The sequence below is a fragment of the Polypterus senegalus genome, chromosome 1, assembly GCF_016835505.1.
Source record: "Polypterus senegalus isolate Bchr_013 chromosome 1, ASM1683550v1, whole genome shotgun sequence".
Taxonomy (NCBI): domain Eukaryota; kingdom Metazoa; phylum Chordata; class Cladistia; order Polypteriformes; family Polypteridae; genus Polypterus; species Polypterus senegalus.
This window is the reverse complement of record NC_053154.1, coordinates 287,978,097-287,995,242: the sequence shown is the minus strand read 5'-3', so window position 1 is coordinate 287,995,242 and position 17,146 is coordinate 287,978,097. Positions and strand designations below refer to the sequence as shown.

Genomic DNA, 17,146 nt, shown 5'->3' with positions numbered 1-17,146 from the left:
AAACAGAAAATTCTATTTTCAAAGACCCCTATACAGTGGTAAGTGTTACCATTGCTATTTGTAACATTTACTACTTGAACAGCAATTTACCATTGCTAGCTAGCCATTTCTATTTGTAAAGGCAGGTAAGACATTAGGAAGGATAACTATATTAATCATACCTAACCATTCAAACTGTCAAAGTAACAAACTTCTTTTATTTATTTCATGCTTTTAAGAATTATTAGTGATGCTAAACATAATAAAGCATTATCCATAAAATACACTTAGCAAGTGTTTCTCTAGGATATCAGAGGGGCAAAATAACATTTTTCCTATATTTAACTGAACTGTAAAGTGAATTATAAATAATATATATACACTAGGGAATGTCTGAGAATTCCCCAGGAAGAGCTGAAATCTGTAGCTGGGAACAGGGACAGTCTGGGCTGAAAGCAAATGGGAAGATGAGATGAGATGTACACACAAGTTCAAACACATATAATTGCAAAGAATACATTTCTATATATAAGAAACGTACATTTGAATTTACAGTTTCCATTTGTTTTGTCATTGGACACCTTAGGTACATAAACATTTACTCCTTAAAAGCTTATAATCATACATACGTAGAAGTTAGGAGTTTCAGTGTTGTTTCATAATTTATAATGTGATATGGACATTGTCAAATCAGAGAATCTGTAGAAAAAATTTTTGCTATCCAAAGCACCATAATAATGTTTTTTAACATTCTCTCTCAATCTAATGTAGTGTCATGGGGGCTGCAGCCAATCAAAAAAGGCACAAATAATGGACAAGGTAGGCCACAGGGCCAATTTTGAATAACCAATTAACCTATCAGGTTTCTAAAATATGGTATGTAAAACTGAAATACTTCCAAAAAAGAGCACAGACATGGGAGAGCACGATTTAAATATATACAAAAGTTAATTTTCTCACATATTCTCCAGTTATAAATTAGAATAGCTCTGCGCATCTGACTTAAATGTATGTAATGCCCATAGAACTGACTGCAGCCTTTTAGGCTATCTACCCCTCTTAATGTTCTTAATTGCAAGCATATTTTCTGAACTTTTTCCGATACCTACCCTATATTCTTATTTCATCCTTGTCTTTTTGGCATCCATATTAGAAACTATTGTTGGTTACTGCACCTTCACTCTCTGCTTAATAGAAAAAGGTCTCCTTTAAGGAAAATCAGGTCCATGGTATACCTCTGCCCGTATAATGTATGAAAGCAGAAGGCCAACAAGATGAGAGAATGTGAAGGAAAAGTCTTACTCTGCAAGCTTAGCTTCAAAGATCATAAAGTGATACAGTGTTTGGAATTAAGAATACATACTGTATTCTAGCAGTGATTAACACTGGCCATGGAAACCTGAGGATTTTTTCCTCTCTTGTCTAATAAACTACTTCAACATGCATTCTGCTTTTTTTACCCTCAAAAATGTGATATACAGTAATCCCTCGCTATATCGCGCTTTGACTTTCGCGGTTTCACTCTATCGCGGATTTTAAATGTAAGCACATCTAAACATATATCACAGATTTTTCACTGGTTCGCCGCTTTCTGCGGACAATGGGTCTTTTAATTTAGGTTACATGCTTCCTCAGTTTGATTGCCCAGTTGATTTCATACAAGGGACGCTATTGGCGTATGGCTTAGAAGCTACCCAATCAGAGCATGTATTGCATATTAACTAAAACTCCTCAATGCTATAAGATATGCTTCCCGCGCTGTGCTTGTTTGCTTCTCTCTATCTTTCTCGCTCTCTCTGCCTGACGGAGGGGTGTGAGCAGAGGGGCTGTTTGCACAGAGGACACGGACGCGCCTCTACAAAATGCCGCTTTATCACGGTGCTTCTGTATACTTAAAAGCATGCATTGATTTTTTGATTGTTTGCTTTTCTTTGCGAGCGCTCTCTCTGACATTCTCTGCTCCTGACACGCTCCTTTATGACGGCGCTCCTTTGAAGATAAGATATGTTTGCGTTCTTTTAATTGTGAGAAAGAACTGTCATCTCTGTCTTGTCATGGAGCACAGTTTAAACGTTTGACTAAAGGGTGTTATTTCATGTCTAGAGGGCTCTAATAATGTTAACAGGGTGGGAGAGTTTATAAGGGCTTAAAATATATAAAATTAACCACACAAACATATGGTTTCTACTTCGCGGATTTTCACCTATCGCGGGGGGGTCTGGAGCGCAACCCCCGCGATCGAGGAGGGATTACTGTACTACTTTTTCAATTACATTTCTGTAGTCAACCTAATTGAAAAGGTAATTCTTTGATTAGCTATTTTGTTTCAGACTTTGAGGCCTAGCATAGAAGGCCTCATTTTGGCAACTTTCATCTGTGCCCTGATTTTTTCTAGTCACTGCACACAGCTTATGATCCTTGGTGAGTATATGTGTTCCGAGAGAATCAGATGAGGATTAAGCTCTCTCTTAAACCACCACTGTCCGGTACAGTCAAGGCTAATAATAATTGTTCCTGCTGCATGAATTTGATCAATTTCATGATTCCAAATTTTCTCAATTTTCAAAGTGATTCTGAGGTACCTTGGGAAGCTACTCCCTTCATTAACTATAGAAAGCAAAAATTAGGGAAAAAGTTATCACCTCATATCAGGAGGTGTCAAATTCAAGATAGAGACAAAAGGCTAGATTTCTTTCTTTTGGTCTACAGAATGTACATTTTGTACTTTTGGGTACATTTAAATTTATTATTTATGAATTTCACAAACAACAAGAGAGAAAGGCCTAAACAAGATAGTCTGGATGTGGCCCGTGACTTTGGCAAGAAAAACTGACAAATATTTTAAGAAAAAGCTTCTATTACCTGCTGTTGTTTAGAACATTCTCCACAACATTTCTGGCAAACATATCCTTCTGTACATCTCGCTCCAAAACAAACAGCACATAGCACAGTCTTCGGGCAAGCCATCCTCTGTGCCTGGTATGAAAAGGAAAAAAAAAAAAACTCTCTGCAATGTTTCTTAACTACTAGTTAATATTTCACAATGTAAAGACTTGTATTATAAGCTACAGTACTTCATTTACTAATTTATGTTCAAGTGAGCATTATCTAAATTTTATAACGTCCAAAATATCAAAATAAATAACCTTCTACCTGGACTTAATAAAAAGAAAATACTTATCTCATACCTTGTATGTGTTTCATTGATGTAAATAACATTTCTTAGACCCAGTGAAGGTATGCTTGAATTGAAGAGTCTCTCCTAAAAAAGAGCAGCATAGATGATGTCTATAAGGGTGCACACCAAAAAACAATTTTTTTTTTTTTTTATAAATTTCAGTTTTTTTTAATAAATATGCTTAGATTTATGTATAAAGTATAACTACAATTGACTTAAAAAGGCATATAGGTTAGAAAAGTAATCATCCTTTTGACAACATACAAGAAATCATATTCTTAAAATTGCACTTCCATAAAAATAAACATTGTTTAGTATACTGTATTAATATTAAAGTAATACTAAATTAAATTTAAATATTAACATTTTTTAAACATCAGAGGCAAAGACTAGTAGCCAACATTAAATCTCTTTTTAATATGATATATACACACAATAAACTGTCCTTCATTCTTGCCAAATAGTCACTAAAATACCCAAGAGGCATAACTGCTTTTATTGGCCCTTACTCCAAGAATTTAAGAACAATACGTATGAATATTTAAAATTTGAATCAGGCACTAACTTGCTTGGAAATCATGAACTACCTTGTGATTTTAAGCTGCAATGTTACAAACATGAAAGCTACAAACATGAAATTACAAAGTAATTTGGAATAAATTAATTTACAGCAACAGAAGGACATTTCTGATTGGATAATTATCAGGAATATTTTCTATAATTTACAATCAGGTAATATTTATATTCCAGATTGCATTGTCAGTCAATCAATTTTCTGAGCTGCTTTGTCCTGAAAAGGGTTGTGGGGGTCTGCTGGTGACTATCCCAGCTAGCACTTGGCAGGGAACAATCCCTGGAGAGGGTGCCAGTCCATCACAGGGCACACAAACACCAAGCACACACTAAGGCAAATTTAGGACTGCAAATAAGTCCTTTGTGCAAAACATACCCCCAGTGTGTGTGCTCAGATTGTATTGTATTTTGATTAAATATTTCTTCCGTACTTCCCAATATAAATGCATATTACATTGTTATTGAAATTAAATACATAACTAAAACTGCATTATAATTCTTTAAAATATGTAAAGAAATCTTTAAAGAATAAGGAAAGTATTTATTATATAAGTATAAAAGAATTTTTTTTTCCAAAATAAATGTTGTTTAATATTTTAAAATGTGTGTCACAAAATGTAACACATTTCAAATATAATTCATATATAATGAATAGTTGCATGCAGTCCTCAAGATTTATTTAATCCACTTCTTATATTAATTTTGCAATATTTATTTATTTACCTTATGCTTTTTTCTAAGAAACCTGTAATGTATCCATATTTTACAGCTATAGCACTGTCAGTTTAAGTGGCTCAAATGACATATCACAATATTTGTATTACAAAATCTTAACCATAAGGCCACAAATTCCGTTTAACAGATTTGTTTAAAGAAGGATTTAAAATAATTTTTTTATCTGTATCTTTTAGTGATTGAATTAAAGTCTGCAACTTCACCATGAACTCTGGGACTAAAGGATCCTGGCAACAAATATTTGGTTAATTTTGATATAATAGTCAAGGCATGCAAAAAATTAAAAGTTACAAAACACTGTAAAATAATGGGAAAAAAAATACTGCAGGAGGACTGAAATTAAGGCGCAAAACAATAATCATAATTTACTCGCACATTTCAATGTAGAATTGTTAAGGCTATAAAATTAAAATCTGTGCAATATCTGAAAGGGAACTGAAAGTTTCAAAAGATTCCAATTAGCAATTAGTTAATGTAAAAAATCAATATGTACGACTCCAGGACTTCCTAGATGGTCATTTTTGGTTGGGTGGTTACTATTGCCAACAATGAAAGACGTCCTGTAAAATAAGGAAGAGTACCTTTTTCATTTTTAAGCAAAATGTGGCACGCAGAGCCTCCCTTTCTATCAAGTCAAGTCAAGTTGGGGAGCATGCACTGGTACATTGCGTTGCCACACCCACTACACAACGAAACAACTCGGGATCCCGGTTTGCAAACCCCCCAGGCAGACATGCGGTTCAGTCCCACCCTCCGGGACACTCTATCTGCCGCAGCCAGGTGTTACGTGGGCGATCTCTTGGCCTGGTCCAGCCACTCAGGTCCCCAACAATGAGGATCTTATGAGCCGGATCACCCTTGGGGAAACGCGCCACATGGCCATAGTGCCGTAAATGACGCTCCCTCACAATGCAGGTAATGTGCCTCATTCAGGACTCCATGAGCAACCGCTCATTTGACACAAAGTAAAACTAACGGTATCCAAGGATTTTCTGGAGACACAGTACCAAAGGAGTCCAGCCTTCATCTCAGGTCACTGGATTGCATCCATGTCTCACAACCATATAGCAAGACAGGAAGCACCAGGACTCTAAAGACTTGGACCTTCGTCCTTTTGCATAGATATCGGGAGTGCTACCCTTTCCAGCGACCTCATGACCCCCCCATGCTCTCCCAATCCATCTACTGACTTCATAGGAAGAGTCACCAGAGACATGAATGTCACTGCAAAGGTAAGTAAATCTCTCGACAAGGTTGACACTATCTCCGCAAACAGACACAATGCTGATGGCTGTGCCCAATAAGGCCTCGATCTTGGTTTTTATCCAGGACACTCACAAGCCCAGACACTCAGACTCCTCGCTCAGTCTCTCGAATGCCCCGATCAGTTGACTCCACGAAGATCACAGCATCGTCAGCAAAGTCAAGATCTGTGAATCTTCCTTCACCAACAGATGCCCCACAGCCTCTGGACCCCACGACCTTGCCCAACACCCAGTCCATAAAAGCATTGAACAGAGTAGGAGCAAGAACACACCCATGACGAACTACAGAATCAACTAGGAAAAACGCAGAGGTCCTGCATCCACTCTGCACAGCACTCACAGTACCAGTGTACAGGCCGGCCATGATATCCAGGAACCTCGAGGGGATCCCACGAACCCTCAGGATGTCCCACAGGGCAACTCGATCAACTGAATCGAACACTTTGCAAAAATCGACAAAGTCTGCAAAGAAACTCTGCCGATATTCGCGTTTGCACTCCATGAGAACACTCAGTGCCAGGATACGGTCGATGGTAGACTTCTTAAGCGTAAAACCAGACTGTTCAGGTCGCTGGTAGGTGAGCAAGTGATTTAATTTTTATGTAAGGAACCAAACAGTGTAGGGGTCTCAAATATTTAACTACCAGCTAACAAAATTTATTTGAAGGAAATACCAGTACACTTTGTATTAAAAAAAAACTGATGGACAGCATACAGAAGCTGACATTATCAAGCAGAAAGCACATGTTTTGTGTATGTTCCTTGTTATACCTATTGTCCACATTGGGGCTTTAAATTCTATGCAGAAAAAGGCTAGAGCAATGTGCTGGTAACCAGTCTATAATTCACTGAACTTCCTTAATCGAAAGGAGGATCAGAAAATATCCTTGGAACACTGGGCAGAAGGCAGAAACTGTGTACGAGTCTTCAAGTGTTTTCAAAAATTAAACAGTTTTGTCTCATAATGTTCATTGAATGGTTCAAAATTATTAGTTAAACTAACTAGGAGTAGAGAAACTGGTAGTCTGGATGCCCAGGGCTACCAATTTTTAATTCTTACACAACCAAACTAAAGACTTATACAGCCTGGTAGACTACTAGATATTTCAAAGTTTTGGTCCTTGAAATATTTTCCTCATTATAGACATGTCCATGCTGCTTTTAAAGACAGCTGTTTATAGTGCGTCTAACTACCATATCCACCAATTCACACATACAGACCCACCAGTGATCGACATAGCGGAACTATGCAGAAAATAAATGGGGCAGCAAGAAAAAAAATTCTGAAAGTTAATCATATCCTCTTATTGTTTAACCTCAATTTAAATATGGTAATAATTAATGCAGACATTGTTATGAACAAAAAAAAAGAAAAAAGACAAGGCAAGCCATACCACTACTGCTTCAATATGAGTTTCAAAAGAATTAATATGTAATTCCAAACAGCATTATAAAAAACAAACAGGAAATAACTTAAAATATGTTCTGTTTCCACCAGATCAGATACAGAGGATATTACAGAAAGTAAGGGAAACCTTCAGGATCAAGACAGAGACTGTACCATGCTGTATGCAGATAGCATCCAGGAACCAAAAACAACAGCGGTTGTTATGTTTTCAGACAAAATTACTTTTAGGATTAACAAGGTAATAAAGTATGGTGACATTAGCCTATTAACTATACTAGTCAGTCTGTAAGATCTAACAAATGCTGATGCACAGCCGAGTCATTTCATGAAATGCACAACATGGGAAAACAATGTACACCAAAGCAGCAGATAAATCTTTTCAACTGACAGGGGTTATTACAGCTGAGAAAATGGCCTAAAATATTCAGAAGCTGTGTGATGACACATGATTGTTTCAATGCATTAACAATGCTCCTGTCATAAATTTTCAAGTGTTTATTGTTATGAAATGGCTATTAACTTCTGTAAATGAGAGGGCTATACTATATTACAAACAGATTATACCTTAGAAAGAGCACAAGAGCATTCCCATAAAAATATAAGATGTTTCCCATGAAATGATATGTACTCTAGACTCTTAACAGAAAATGACACCTCCCTATGTGGTATATTATCTTCCAAGATGTCAGATTGTATTGCAGTAGGGGATGGAGTGCCACGTAGTGTATATTATAACTTGCTATTTAAGTTGGTGGGATAAAGGGTTCTACTAAATAAATAGAAATAATAATAGTTTATTAATAAAGTTTGCTTTAAAACGTTGTGGGTTTCTCCCACCCCACCAGAAAGTGTACCTGGTCTAGCTAGCAGCCCAGCAGACTACCATATGCATTTACAATTTATCCACCCCTACTAATGTAAAAAAAGAGATATACAGTATACATAAAGTTAAGAATGGCAGGTAAAATTTTTAAAGTAGAGCATAGAAAGCACTGCAATGATGTTAGGCAAAATTTTAGATGAAAACTGCAAGTCTAATAAAACCACACTTAGGTGGCAGGTGACATGGTCAGTATATCTGTGCATGTTCCAGAAAAGTGTAAAGAGCAGTGCTTTGTAAAAAAGTTTAATTTTAAAAGTCATTTGTCATATTCTCCTCAGAGCTGCAATATTATTATGCATTCTTTAAAACTGAAAATGCAATCTATGGGCCCTTGTTTACCGTTGCAGGAAGTGTAAACTCAGACATCTGAAAATGACAAAAAAAAAATTTAAAGAAAGGAAAAATATACGTGAAGTGATTGGGATATGGAGGATCACAAAATTTATTTTTCTTTTTATGTGGAAATTTGATAAATTATTTACTGCGGCAATAATGTGTTAATGGCCTCAAGCAAATGTAAACACATGTTCATGTGAGGGGCAAATGGGGGCAAGTAGTTGGCTAGACTGGAGAGAAGCTACTAACTGCTAGGTTGGGGATGAAGAAACACAGCAATCGCTAGACCAAAAAGGGTAAGAGTAGATTAAAAGCAAAAGTTTTTATTATTATCTACAAGAAAAGCCGGACACAGCGCTCACTCTGTTGAGCTTTCAGCAGCTAAGTTCATATAGATGCATGGAAGTTAGTCAGCAGACTGGTGGTTATACATTAATAAATACATTAGTTTGTTATAAAATGCAAGTACATCTGTATCTGACCAATTCACCTATCCCTTTAATCTTGGAATAGGCCACCCACTCATCAGTCTGGGCCACAAATCGAGAACTACTGGATAATCATTTTCAGATTAAAGACTGTTAAAGGTCATTTATTAATAATATTATAACTATTGTGTATATCATTTTACAAAATATTCGAATTTGCTGGTCTATTTTCTAACCACTTTTTAAAGAACTGGCAGCAGTTTTACATCCAGTATTTGATACATTTTTATAATTTTGGCAGGCTGCAGAATGCTTCTAATGATGTATATTAGAAAATCTAAAACAATGCACGCTGTGCTGAAAGAAGCATTAAATATAGACGAACACCTGTGAAAAGATGGCCATCTGCATTTTATCTTTGTCTGTATAGAAACAGGAAAGAGGAAAGCAAAGAAGTTTCATCAATTAAAGGTTTGGACCACTGTCTCAAAAAACACAGACAAATCACTGCACACAAAATACAAGCAGTTTGAAATTATTAACCGTTACTGATAAACTTGTACTGTTACTAAATACCAGATACATTGTTAGTTTAATTGCAGTAGATATTTAATTAAATTTTGTCAATGTTGATTATGAATGGAATTTTGTTAAAAAAAAAAATATATATATATACATATTTGTAAAAAAAATAAATAGTGTTTGTGGTATTCACTAATTTATTTTTTAAAATGTTTATTTAACACTTAATTAATGCTTATTATTTAATTACCTTATAATGAATACGATCTTATTATAAATTACTTTTGTCTTAAGAAATTCATGCACTGAATAAGTACTATCATGCTGCTTGATTTTTTGACAGATGTCTGCAAAGCAAGTGAATTGCAGTAATGCTTAAAGTAACAGCGTTGTAAAACATAAAAATAATTTTTAACCATAAAGATACTAATTTCTTTTGATTGGCAACTCCATATTATACTTAAGTACTTTAGGAAAAAATATGCTTTTTACTGCAATATTAAGTTTACGTAATTAAAGAAAATATCACAACCTTTTGATAAAGTATATAAACTTAATATAGTCAGAACAAGCACACCATGCCCAGAGCAAGTGACCAGGTAGTTGTAAAATTCAATAGTAAGTGAATTTAAACATGCACAATAACTATATTAAATGAAGCAGTTCTATCACTAACAACTGAGGAATCACAAACACCACCTGTTGGTCATTTTCTCTAAGCACATAATGCAGTAGCTTGTACATTAATTACCAACATAAAATGTTTTACTAGGCAAGTCGTTAGAATTTGCGGAGATCAGAAACCTAAGCCTCTATGTCATTTTTGCACATAGTTTTATTTGTATTAGCTAAAAAAAAATTACAGAAGGGGGGTTTTGCGGCCATCCACACAGCAGTTAAGTTGAAGATCTGTTCTCCTTCGCTTTTATGTTATGATCAGGGGCTGAAGCAAACGGAACAGATAAAAAGACCAGGGGCTTAATGACTTTATTCTTGTACACTCGTGAAAAAGATCAGGGGCTGGGCAAAACACATCAAGGGCTAAAGCATCTGACGCCCAACTGGGTTTTACCACAAATTTTGATGGGTATCTCTTTAGCTACTGTTATTTATTTTATGGTAACAAAAACATAGCACCCATAATCGTTTCCTCACATTCAGAAATGCTTGAATGCATAATTTTAATATAAGACTTTGAATTTCTGCAATGAAACTGGGCAGCTGGCTGACCAAAAGTCTAGAATAAGAATTTTTGTCACATTTTTCTGTTTGATTATCAACATATTTTATTCCACAATTTAAGCATAGCAATATCTATATTGTTAAATTAAAAAATACAAAAACCTCATTAAATATACCCACCTGACTCTGTGGTGTACACAGATGACAGCATCTTCCAACAAATGGTCTTTTACGGTTTAAGAGGCCCTCCTTCCATTTTGAAGCAGCTGATCTCAGTACTGATGGGCTACCACTACGTTCCTAGAAAAAAAAAAATGTAGAAAAAAACAGAAACAGACTAAAATGTAAAATCTAGGCTTCACATCCATTTTTTTCCTTCCACTTGTCTTGATCGAAGGCTGTGGTGAACAACATCCAAAATGAAACTGAACAGACCTCTCTGACAACAGCCTGAGAAGCTCCTAAGCCATGCTGAAATTAACCCTTCCTGTCGGGGCTGACCACATTGGTCTATATGCCCAGACAACCTCAAATGGCTCATTTCTGACCCTGAAAAATAGCAGTTTTTACTTCACATTTCTTTGATATTGTTAAGCTCCCCTCCCAAACACTGAAATGAATCCAAGAAAAACTGCAGAGGAGCCTCATTTTGGTTTTGTATGCCTAATATCTCATTCTTTCCTTCACTATTAACTCTAAAGCACATGGACTGCTCCTCTTCAGGCAGCTCCTTTTGCTAAACAGCAAGTCACTCTTTACCGAGACAAGATCATGACCTCAAATTTAGGAATGCTATCCCTTATAACAAATGTGTCATATTAAGGTGCAATCCAGTCCAGTGTTTGCCAGAGATCAGTATGGTAAGGTGAAGAGGACATTTTTAACCAAAAGCACCAAAGAGGCCACTTAGATTCCAACTATGCAAGATACCATACCAGGCTATTCTATGATATCTAATTATGAAAAGGAAACTAGATAAGACAATCCATGTTAAAATGACCCCATGTTAAATGCCATATAAAAGAAGACTTAACTCTAATTACAGAAGAATGGCCACCAAATATGAGAAATGAAAATTGGATCTTTCAAATTGAGTACAAATCTAAAAATTTGCTGAATAAAAAAAACCTAAATTAAACCCATTCCGTTAAAGCAAAAGAATCATTACTAAGTAATTAACCTTAAAATTGCTGGATTTACAATTATTTATTACAATTCTTACATTACTCCCAACTTCACACCATAATTAGTTTGTGATCTGGATACATATCAGGCCCATAATCTAAGATTTAAAAAAGTGGTACAACTTTGGTTTGAAAATTGAAATGTATATTGATAGGTATAACCTCAGACCCCAACACTACATTTCAGTTTTATACTAAAGGACACTCATTTCTTGTATACTTCCTTTGCATGGAGGATTAGTGACATTAACCTTTTTATAGATGATGTCTGTGTCACTTTACAGTAACATCTTTCCTTCATTTATCAGATCTAACACTTGCTTAAAAATAGGCAGGACAGTTTTTAAAGTGGTCACAGCTTCATACTTTGTTCCGGATTTTATTGTAGTGTATACTTTACAGATGAGTAAAATATGCAGTACAATAACTTACTTACGCTTTGAAAATAGCTCTCCACCCTCACCCTATTCCAGCCATCCTATCTACAAACATGAAGAACTGGCTGAGCAATGTAATATCTCTGACCTCTAGCATGCCTTTCTGTGACATGCTGGAAGCAGTGTGAAACTCTACTCGAGCAACTTAATAAAATATTCTGTACAATAAGAAGAGCTCCAGATGTTCCTATCATTTAAAACCTCTAGTCCCAGCTCTATATAGTTCTTCATGTCACACTTTTAAACCTTTGCCTGTTAAGCAACCTTATTAGTACTATAACAATTTAATGCTAACAGTATTTACTGCAAAACTAGTAAGTGAAATAATCCCGGACATTGCATCATTCATTAACCCTTTTCCATCACACTTTGTTGCTTCTCCAGAAGTCATCTGTGGTTGGGATGGAAATTGACTCTCTGGTGACAGTGGCAGAGTGGAGAACACTATGCAAGCGGATATCTATTATGGACAATGAACATTACTTATTATATACCACCATAGTTAAGCAGAGGAGTTTGTTTAGTCATAGACTGTGTGATATATGGCCGGCAGTGTATCCCGGCCAATAACCCCATGCCGCTAGGTGGAATCCTCCCTGCAAAATGGAGGTGCCCCGAATTCCACCAGAGCATCATGGATATTGGAGTTTTCCTTCACAGCCCTGCTGGATACCATGGGGGCCACCATAGGACGCTGCAGGGAGGCACAAGGCTTTATATTTTCACTATAAGGGTGACTGAGCTGCTGGGAGTAAAAAATTTGTGATTGTATTATTGTGATTGATTTATTGAGTATTGTGGTGGTGGAGGTGCTTTATACACAATAGTGAAGAAATTAAAATATTTCTTTATTTTACCTGGTGTCTGAGCGTGTTGTCTAAGGGTTCAAGGGGCAACAGCGACCGCTATCTACCACAACTGCAATATGGACAGATATTGTTGAGTCACAGACTGCTATCACAGATCTGCAATATGGACAAAACCCATGTCACTTTATTTTTACTTTAATATTATGTCATTTTAGTATCTGTCACGTTATTAATATGTGCCACCTGTCACTTTGGTAGTAAAATCATTTGCACAATTCCCATTGCACTCACATTAATGTTACCTACACTTACCTGTAGTGTACTATAAGATTACAACCCCAGTGTAACTTGGTATACTGTAATTCTTGGCTACTGGTATTTAAATGTCCCTCAGGATCAATAAAGAGTCTATCTAATACGCCATCTCATTTGATTATATGGAAGTCTTAAGGATAGATTGATAGATGATAGATAGATAGATACTTTATTAATCCCAATGTATATGAGGTTGACGTGGAATAGTACTTGATAAATGTGTGGTCTAGTCTCATTCTATCATCTCAACCAGGATTGTGTTATATAGTATAACACCCTATACCTTCAGATGGTTTTTATTTGGTCTGTAGTTTTATTGGTCTGGACACACCCTATTTACTGTAAGGTTTCTTGAACATTAAAACTTGACATATTGTTCAAATGTTAAACATCCTTCTCTTGTAAAAACTGTAATTGAAATATCAAAATTACTGAAAATGAAAGGTTTTTGGGCAGAGAAACTACTCCATTATTTCTAACAGCAACAATAAAACAACATCATTATCTGCATATTGTTCATGCTGTGCTTTCAAAACTACATCTCATTTTAAATTGCAAGCAGATAGTTATCACACAAATAACTGCACAAATGTACACACTGTTCATGAAGTATCGATAAACTTATTCTGGAAAGAAAATACCAAAAAAAATAAGCTCATTTATATTGCCATTGGCCATTAAACAGCGGCCCATTGATGCTGCCCCAAACACTTCTATTATAAAGGAAGTATTGCATGCTAGGAAGGTGCTTTGCATGCTAAATATATTTGAATTGCTTGCTTTTTCTAACTTGTTTGATATTTTGGAAACTTCAATTAAAAACATAGTTTTGGCATGTCATATTTATAGCAAACAAATTTTAAGAAGAATATCTTACCACATACATTAATGAAAGATAGTTTTCACACCACTGTAAATACTATTTGCCCCCTTCCTGATTTCTTATTCTTTTGCATGTTTGTCACACAAAATGTTTCTGATCATCAAACACATTTGACCATTAGTCAAATATAACACAAGAAAACACAAAATGCAGTTTTTAAATGATGTTTTTTATTATTCAGGGAGAAAAAAAATCCAAACCTACATGGCCCTGTGTGAAAAGTAATTGCCCCTGAACCTAATAACTGGTTGGGCCACCCTTAGCAGCAATAACTGCAATCAAGCGTTTGCGATAACTTGCAACGAGTCTTTTACAGCACTCTGGAGGAATTTTGGCCCACTCATCTTTGCAGAATTGTTGTAATTCAGTTTTATTTGAGGGTTTTCTAGCATGAACCGCCTTTTTAAGGTCATGCCATAGCATCTCAAATGGATTCAGGTCAGGACTTTGACTAGGCCACTCCAAAGTCTTCACTTTGTTTTTCTTCAGCCATTCAGAGGTGGATTTGCTGGGGTGTTTTGGGTCATTGTCCTGTTGCAGCACCCAAGATCGCTTCAGCTTGAGTTGACGAACAGATGGCCGGACATTCTCCTTCAGGATTTTTTGGTAGACAGTAGAATTCATGGTTCCATCTATCACAGCAAGCCTTCCAGGTCCTGAAGCAGCAAAACAACCCCGGACCATCACACTACCACCACCATATTTTACTGTTGGTATAATGTTCTTTTTCTGAAATGCTGTGTTCCTTTTACGCCAGATGTAACGGGACATTTGCCTTCCAAAAAGTTCAACTTTTGTCTCATCAGTCCACAAGGTATTTTCCCAAAAGTCTTAGCAATCATTGAGATGTCTCTTAGCAAAATTGAGACGAGCCCTAATGTTTTTTGCTTAACAGTGGTTTGCGTCTTGGAAATCTGCCATGCAGGCCGTTTTACCCAGTCTCTTTCTTATGGTGGAGTCGTGAACACTGGCCTTAATTGAGGCAAGTGAGGCCTGCAGTTCTTTAGACGTTGTCCTGGGGTCTTTTGTGACCTCTCGGATGCTGCAACAGGACAATGACCCAAAACACCCCAGCAAATCCACCTCTGAATGGCTGAAGAAAAACAAAATGAAGACTTTGGAGTGGCCTAGTCAAAGTCCTGACCTGAATCCAATTGAGATGCTATGGCATGACCTTAAAAAGGCAGTTCATGCTAGAAAACCCTCAAATAAAACTGAATTACAACAATTCTGCAAAGATGAGTGGGCCAAAATTCCTTCAGAGTGCTGTAAAAGACTCATTGCAAGTTATCGCAAACGCTTGATTGCAGTTATTGCTGCTAAGGGTGGCCCAACCAGTTATTAGGTTCAGGGGCAATTACTTTTTCACACAGGGCCATGTAGGTTTGGATTTCTTTTCTCCCTAAATAATAAAAACCATCATTTAAAAACTGCATTTTGTGTTTACTTGTGTTATATTTGACTAATGGTTAAATGTGTTTGATGATCAGAAATCTTTTGTGTGACAAATATGCAAAAGAATAAGAAATCAGGAAGGGGGCAAATAGTTTTTCACACCACTGTATCTTATTAGTTAGATGAAGATTATAAATAAATAAAATAATGACTGTGTTTAATGTGTTTGAACAGTCAAGTGATTTTGTCTGGGCTTCTGCATAATAAAGTGTGCCTAGCTCAGTTTTTTTTTTTTAAGTCTATGTATGCAAAAGGAATGTTTCAAGCATCACATTATTTTGAGTTTCTACGTGCACCTTTTAAGAAATAGTGCCTATGTCACAAGTGATCCATGCTTCACAAATGCACCACAAATAAAAAAATTTAAATAATACTATATTATATATCTTACTATAAGCAGGGCATTAAGAAATAAAATCTTACCGAGTCTTCACTAGGATGTTTCCATCGACTGCTTTGCTCCAATAGATTAGGAGCAAAGGCAGCATCCAGTGTCCCAAAAGACACCACAGCCTCATCCATTACAGTGAATAACGTAGACCAGACACCTAAGGAGGGGGGAAAAAGCCATCATTAAAAAGAGTGATTAGTTAAAAGGTTATCTTTAACCCAAATAAAAAAAGAATCATTATTGTACAGAAGGTTGTTTAGAGGTCTTCTTCAGTTTTTTTGAAAAAGCTAAAATCAATCAAAATAAAAATCTGCACAGTAGAATCGGCATCCTTGTACATAGTAAAAAATATACTGAAACTACAGATAAAGGGACAAAATGCCATAGTACTGCAAGAGTTTTCATAACAATACATCATTAATATACCAAGAGAATTTACTGAGATTTTTTGTGCGTGTGCCAGGCATGGCAGAGCCTGAAAAGTGACACACCCTTTGTGGGAATGCAGAAGCAATGCAGTTTGTTTTTAACAACTATAATTGGTAGTGACTCTTATACCAAACACTTTGCTTATGTTTAAGTTGACTTTTAGTTTCATTTTGCTTTTCACAATATTATAGCCAAGTAATAACTTCATATTAATCATTTAAAATTATAAATACTGTCTGGGAAATGTTCTCCATAACCAGCCTGCAGGAGCACTTGAGGACAAATGTATACATAGAGTTTGGAATTTTCAACACACACACACACACACACACACTGAAGTAATTAAAATGAAAGCAGAAAAGAAAAAAATGTTAGCCGAAACTACTCATTATGTTTGAGTGCTACATCCACACCCTAGTGTGGAAACTTTACTTCTGTCCTGTACTCGTTCGTCTCCACCTGAAGTGTAAATTTACCCTGAGCTACAGCAAAGCTCTCTACATAGAAGGGTAAAGTCTTTAAAATAAAAAAAAAGTAGCAGAAGATGAAGTATTACAGGAATTATGTGGTTAATTTACAGTATAATGAACTTTAATTAGTTTTTGACAAAAAAGAGTGATAGAACAATTTGCTTTACTAAGAAATTGAAAAACTTATCATGAACATAGCATGTTAATGAATATGTTTGGTATTTTTCCAAGTCAAAGTTATTTCTTCACAATCACGGTAAATACTAATATGTCACATAAAATTT

The 17,146-nt window shown here is 35.9% G+C and overlaps 1 protein-coding gene across 1 annotated transcript in view; it reads right to left on the bottom strand.

The window, feature by feature from the left end:
* gpam (glycerol-3-phosphate acyltransferase, mitochondrial) overlaps window positions 1-17,146 on the bottom strand; it is an 80,098-nt gene that overhangs the window by 43,447 nt on the left and 19,505 nt on the right. The window contains exons 2-5 of the mRNA XM_039776545.1: window positions 15,996-16,120; window positions 10,670-10,789; window positions 3,168-3,241; window positions 2,842-2,955 (exon numbers count right to left, since the gene is read on the bottom strand). Of these exons, the coding sequence (XP_039632479.1) occupies window positions 2,842-2,955; window positions 3,168-3,241; window positions 10,670-10,789; window positions 15,996-16,094 (407 nt within the window). The 5' untranslated portion in view covers window positions 16,095-16,120. The remainder of the gene's footprint in view (window positions 1-2,841; window positions 2,956-3,167; window positions 3,242-10,669; window positions 10,790-15,995; window positions 16,121-17,146) is intronic.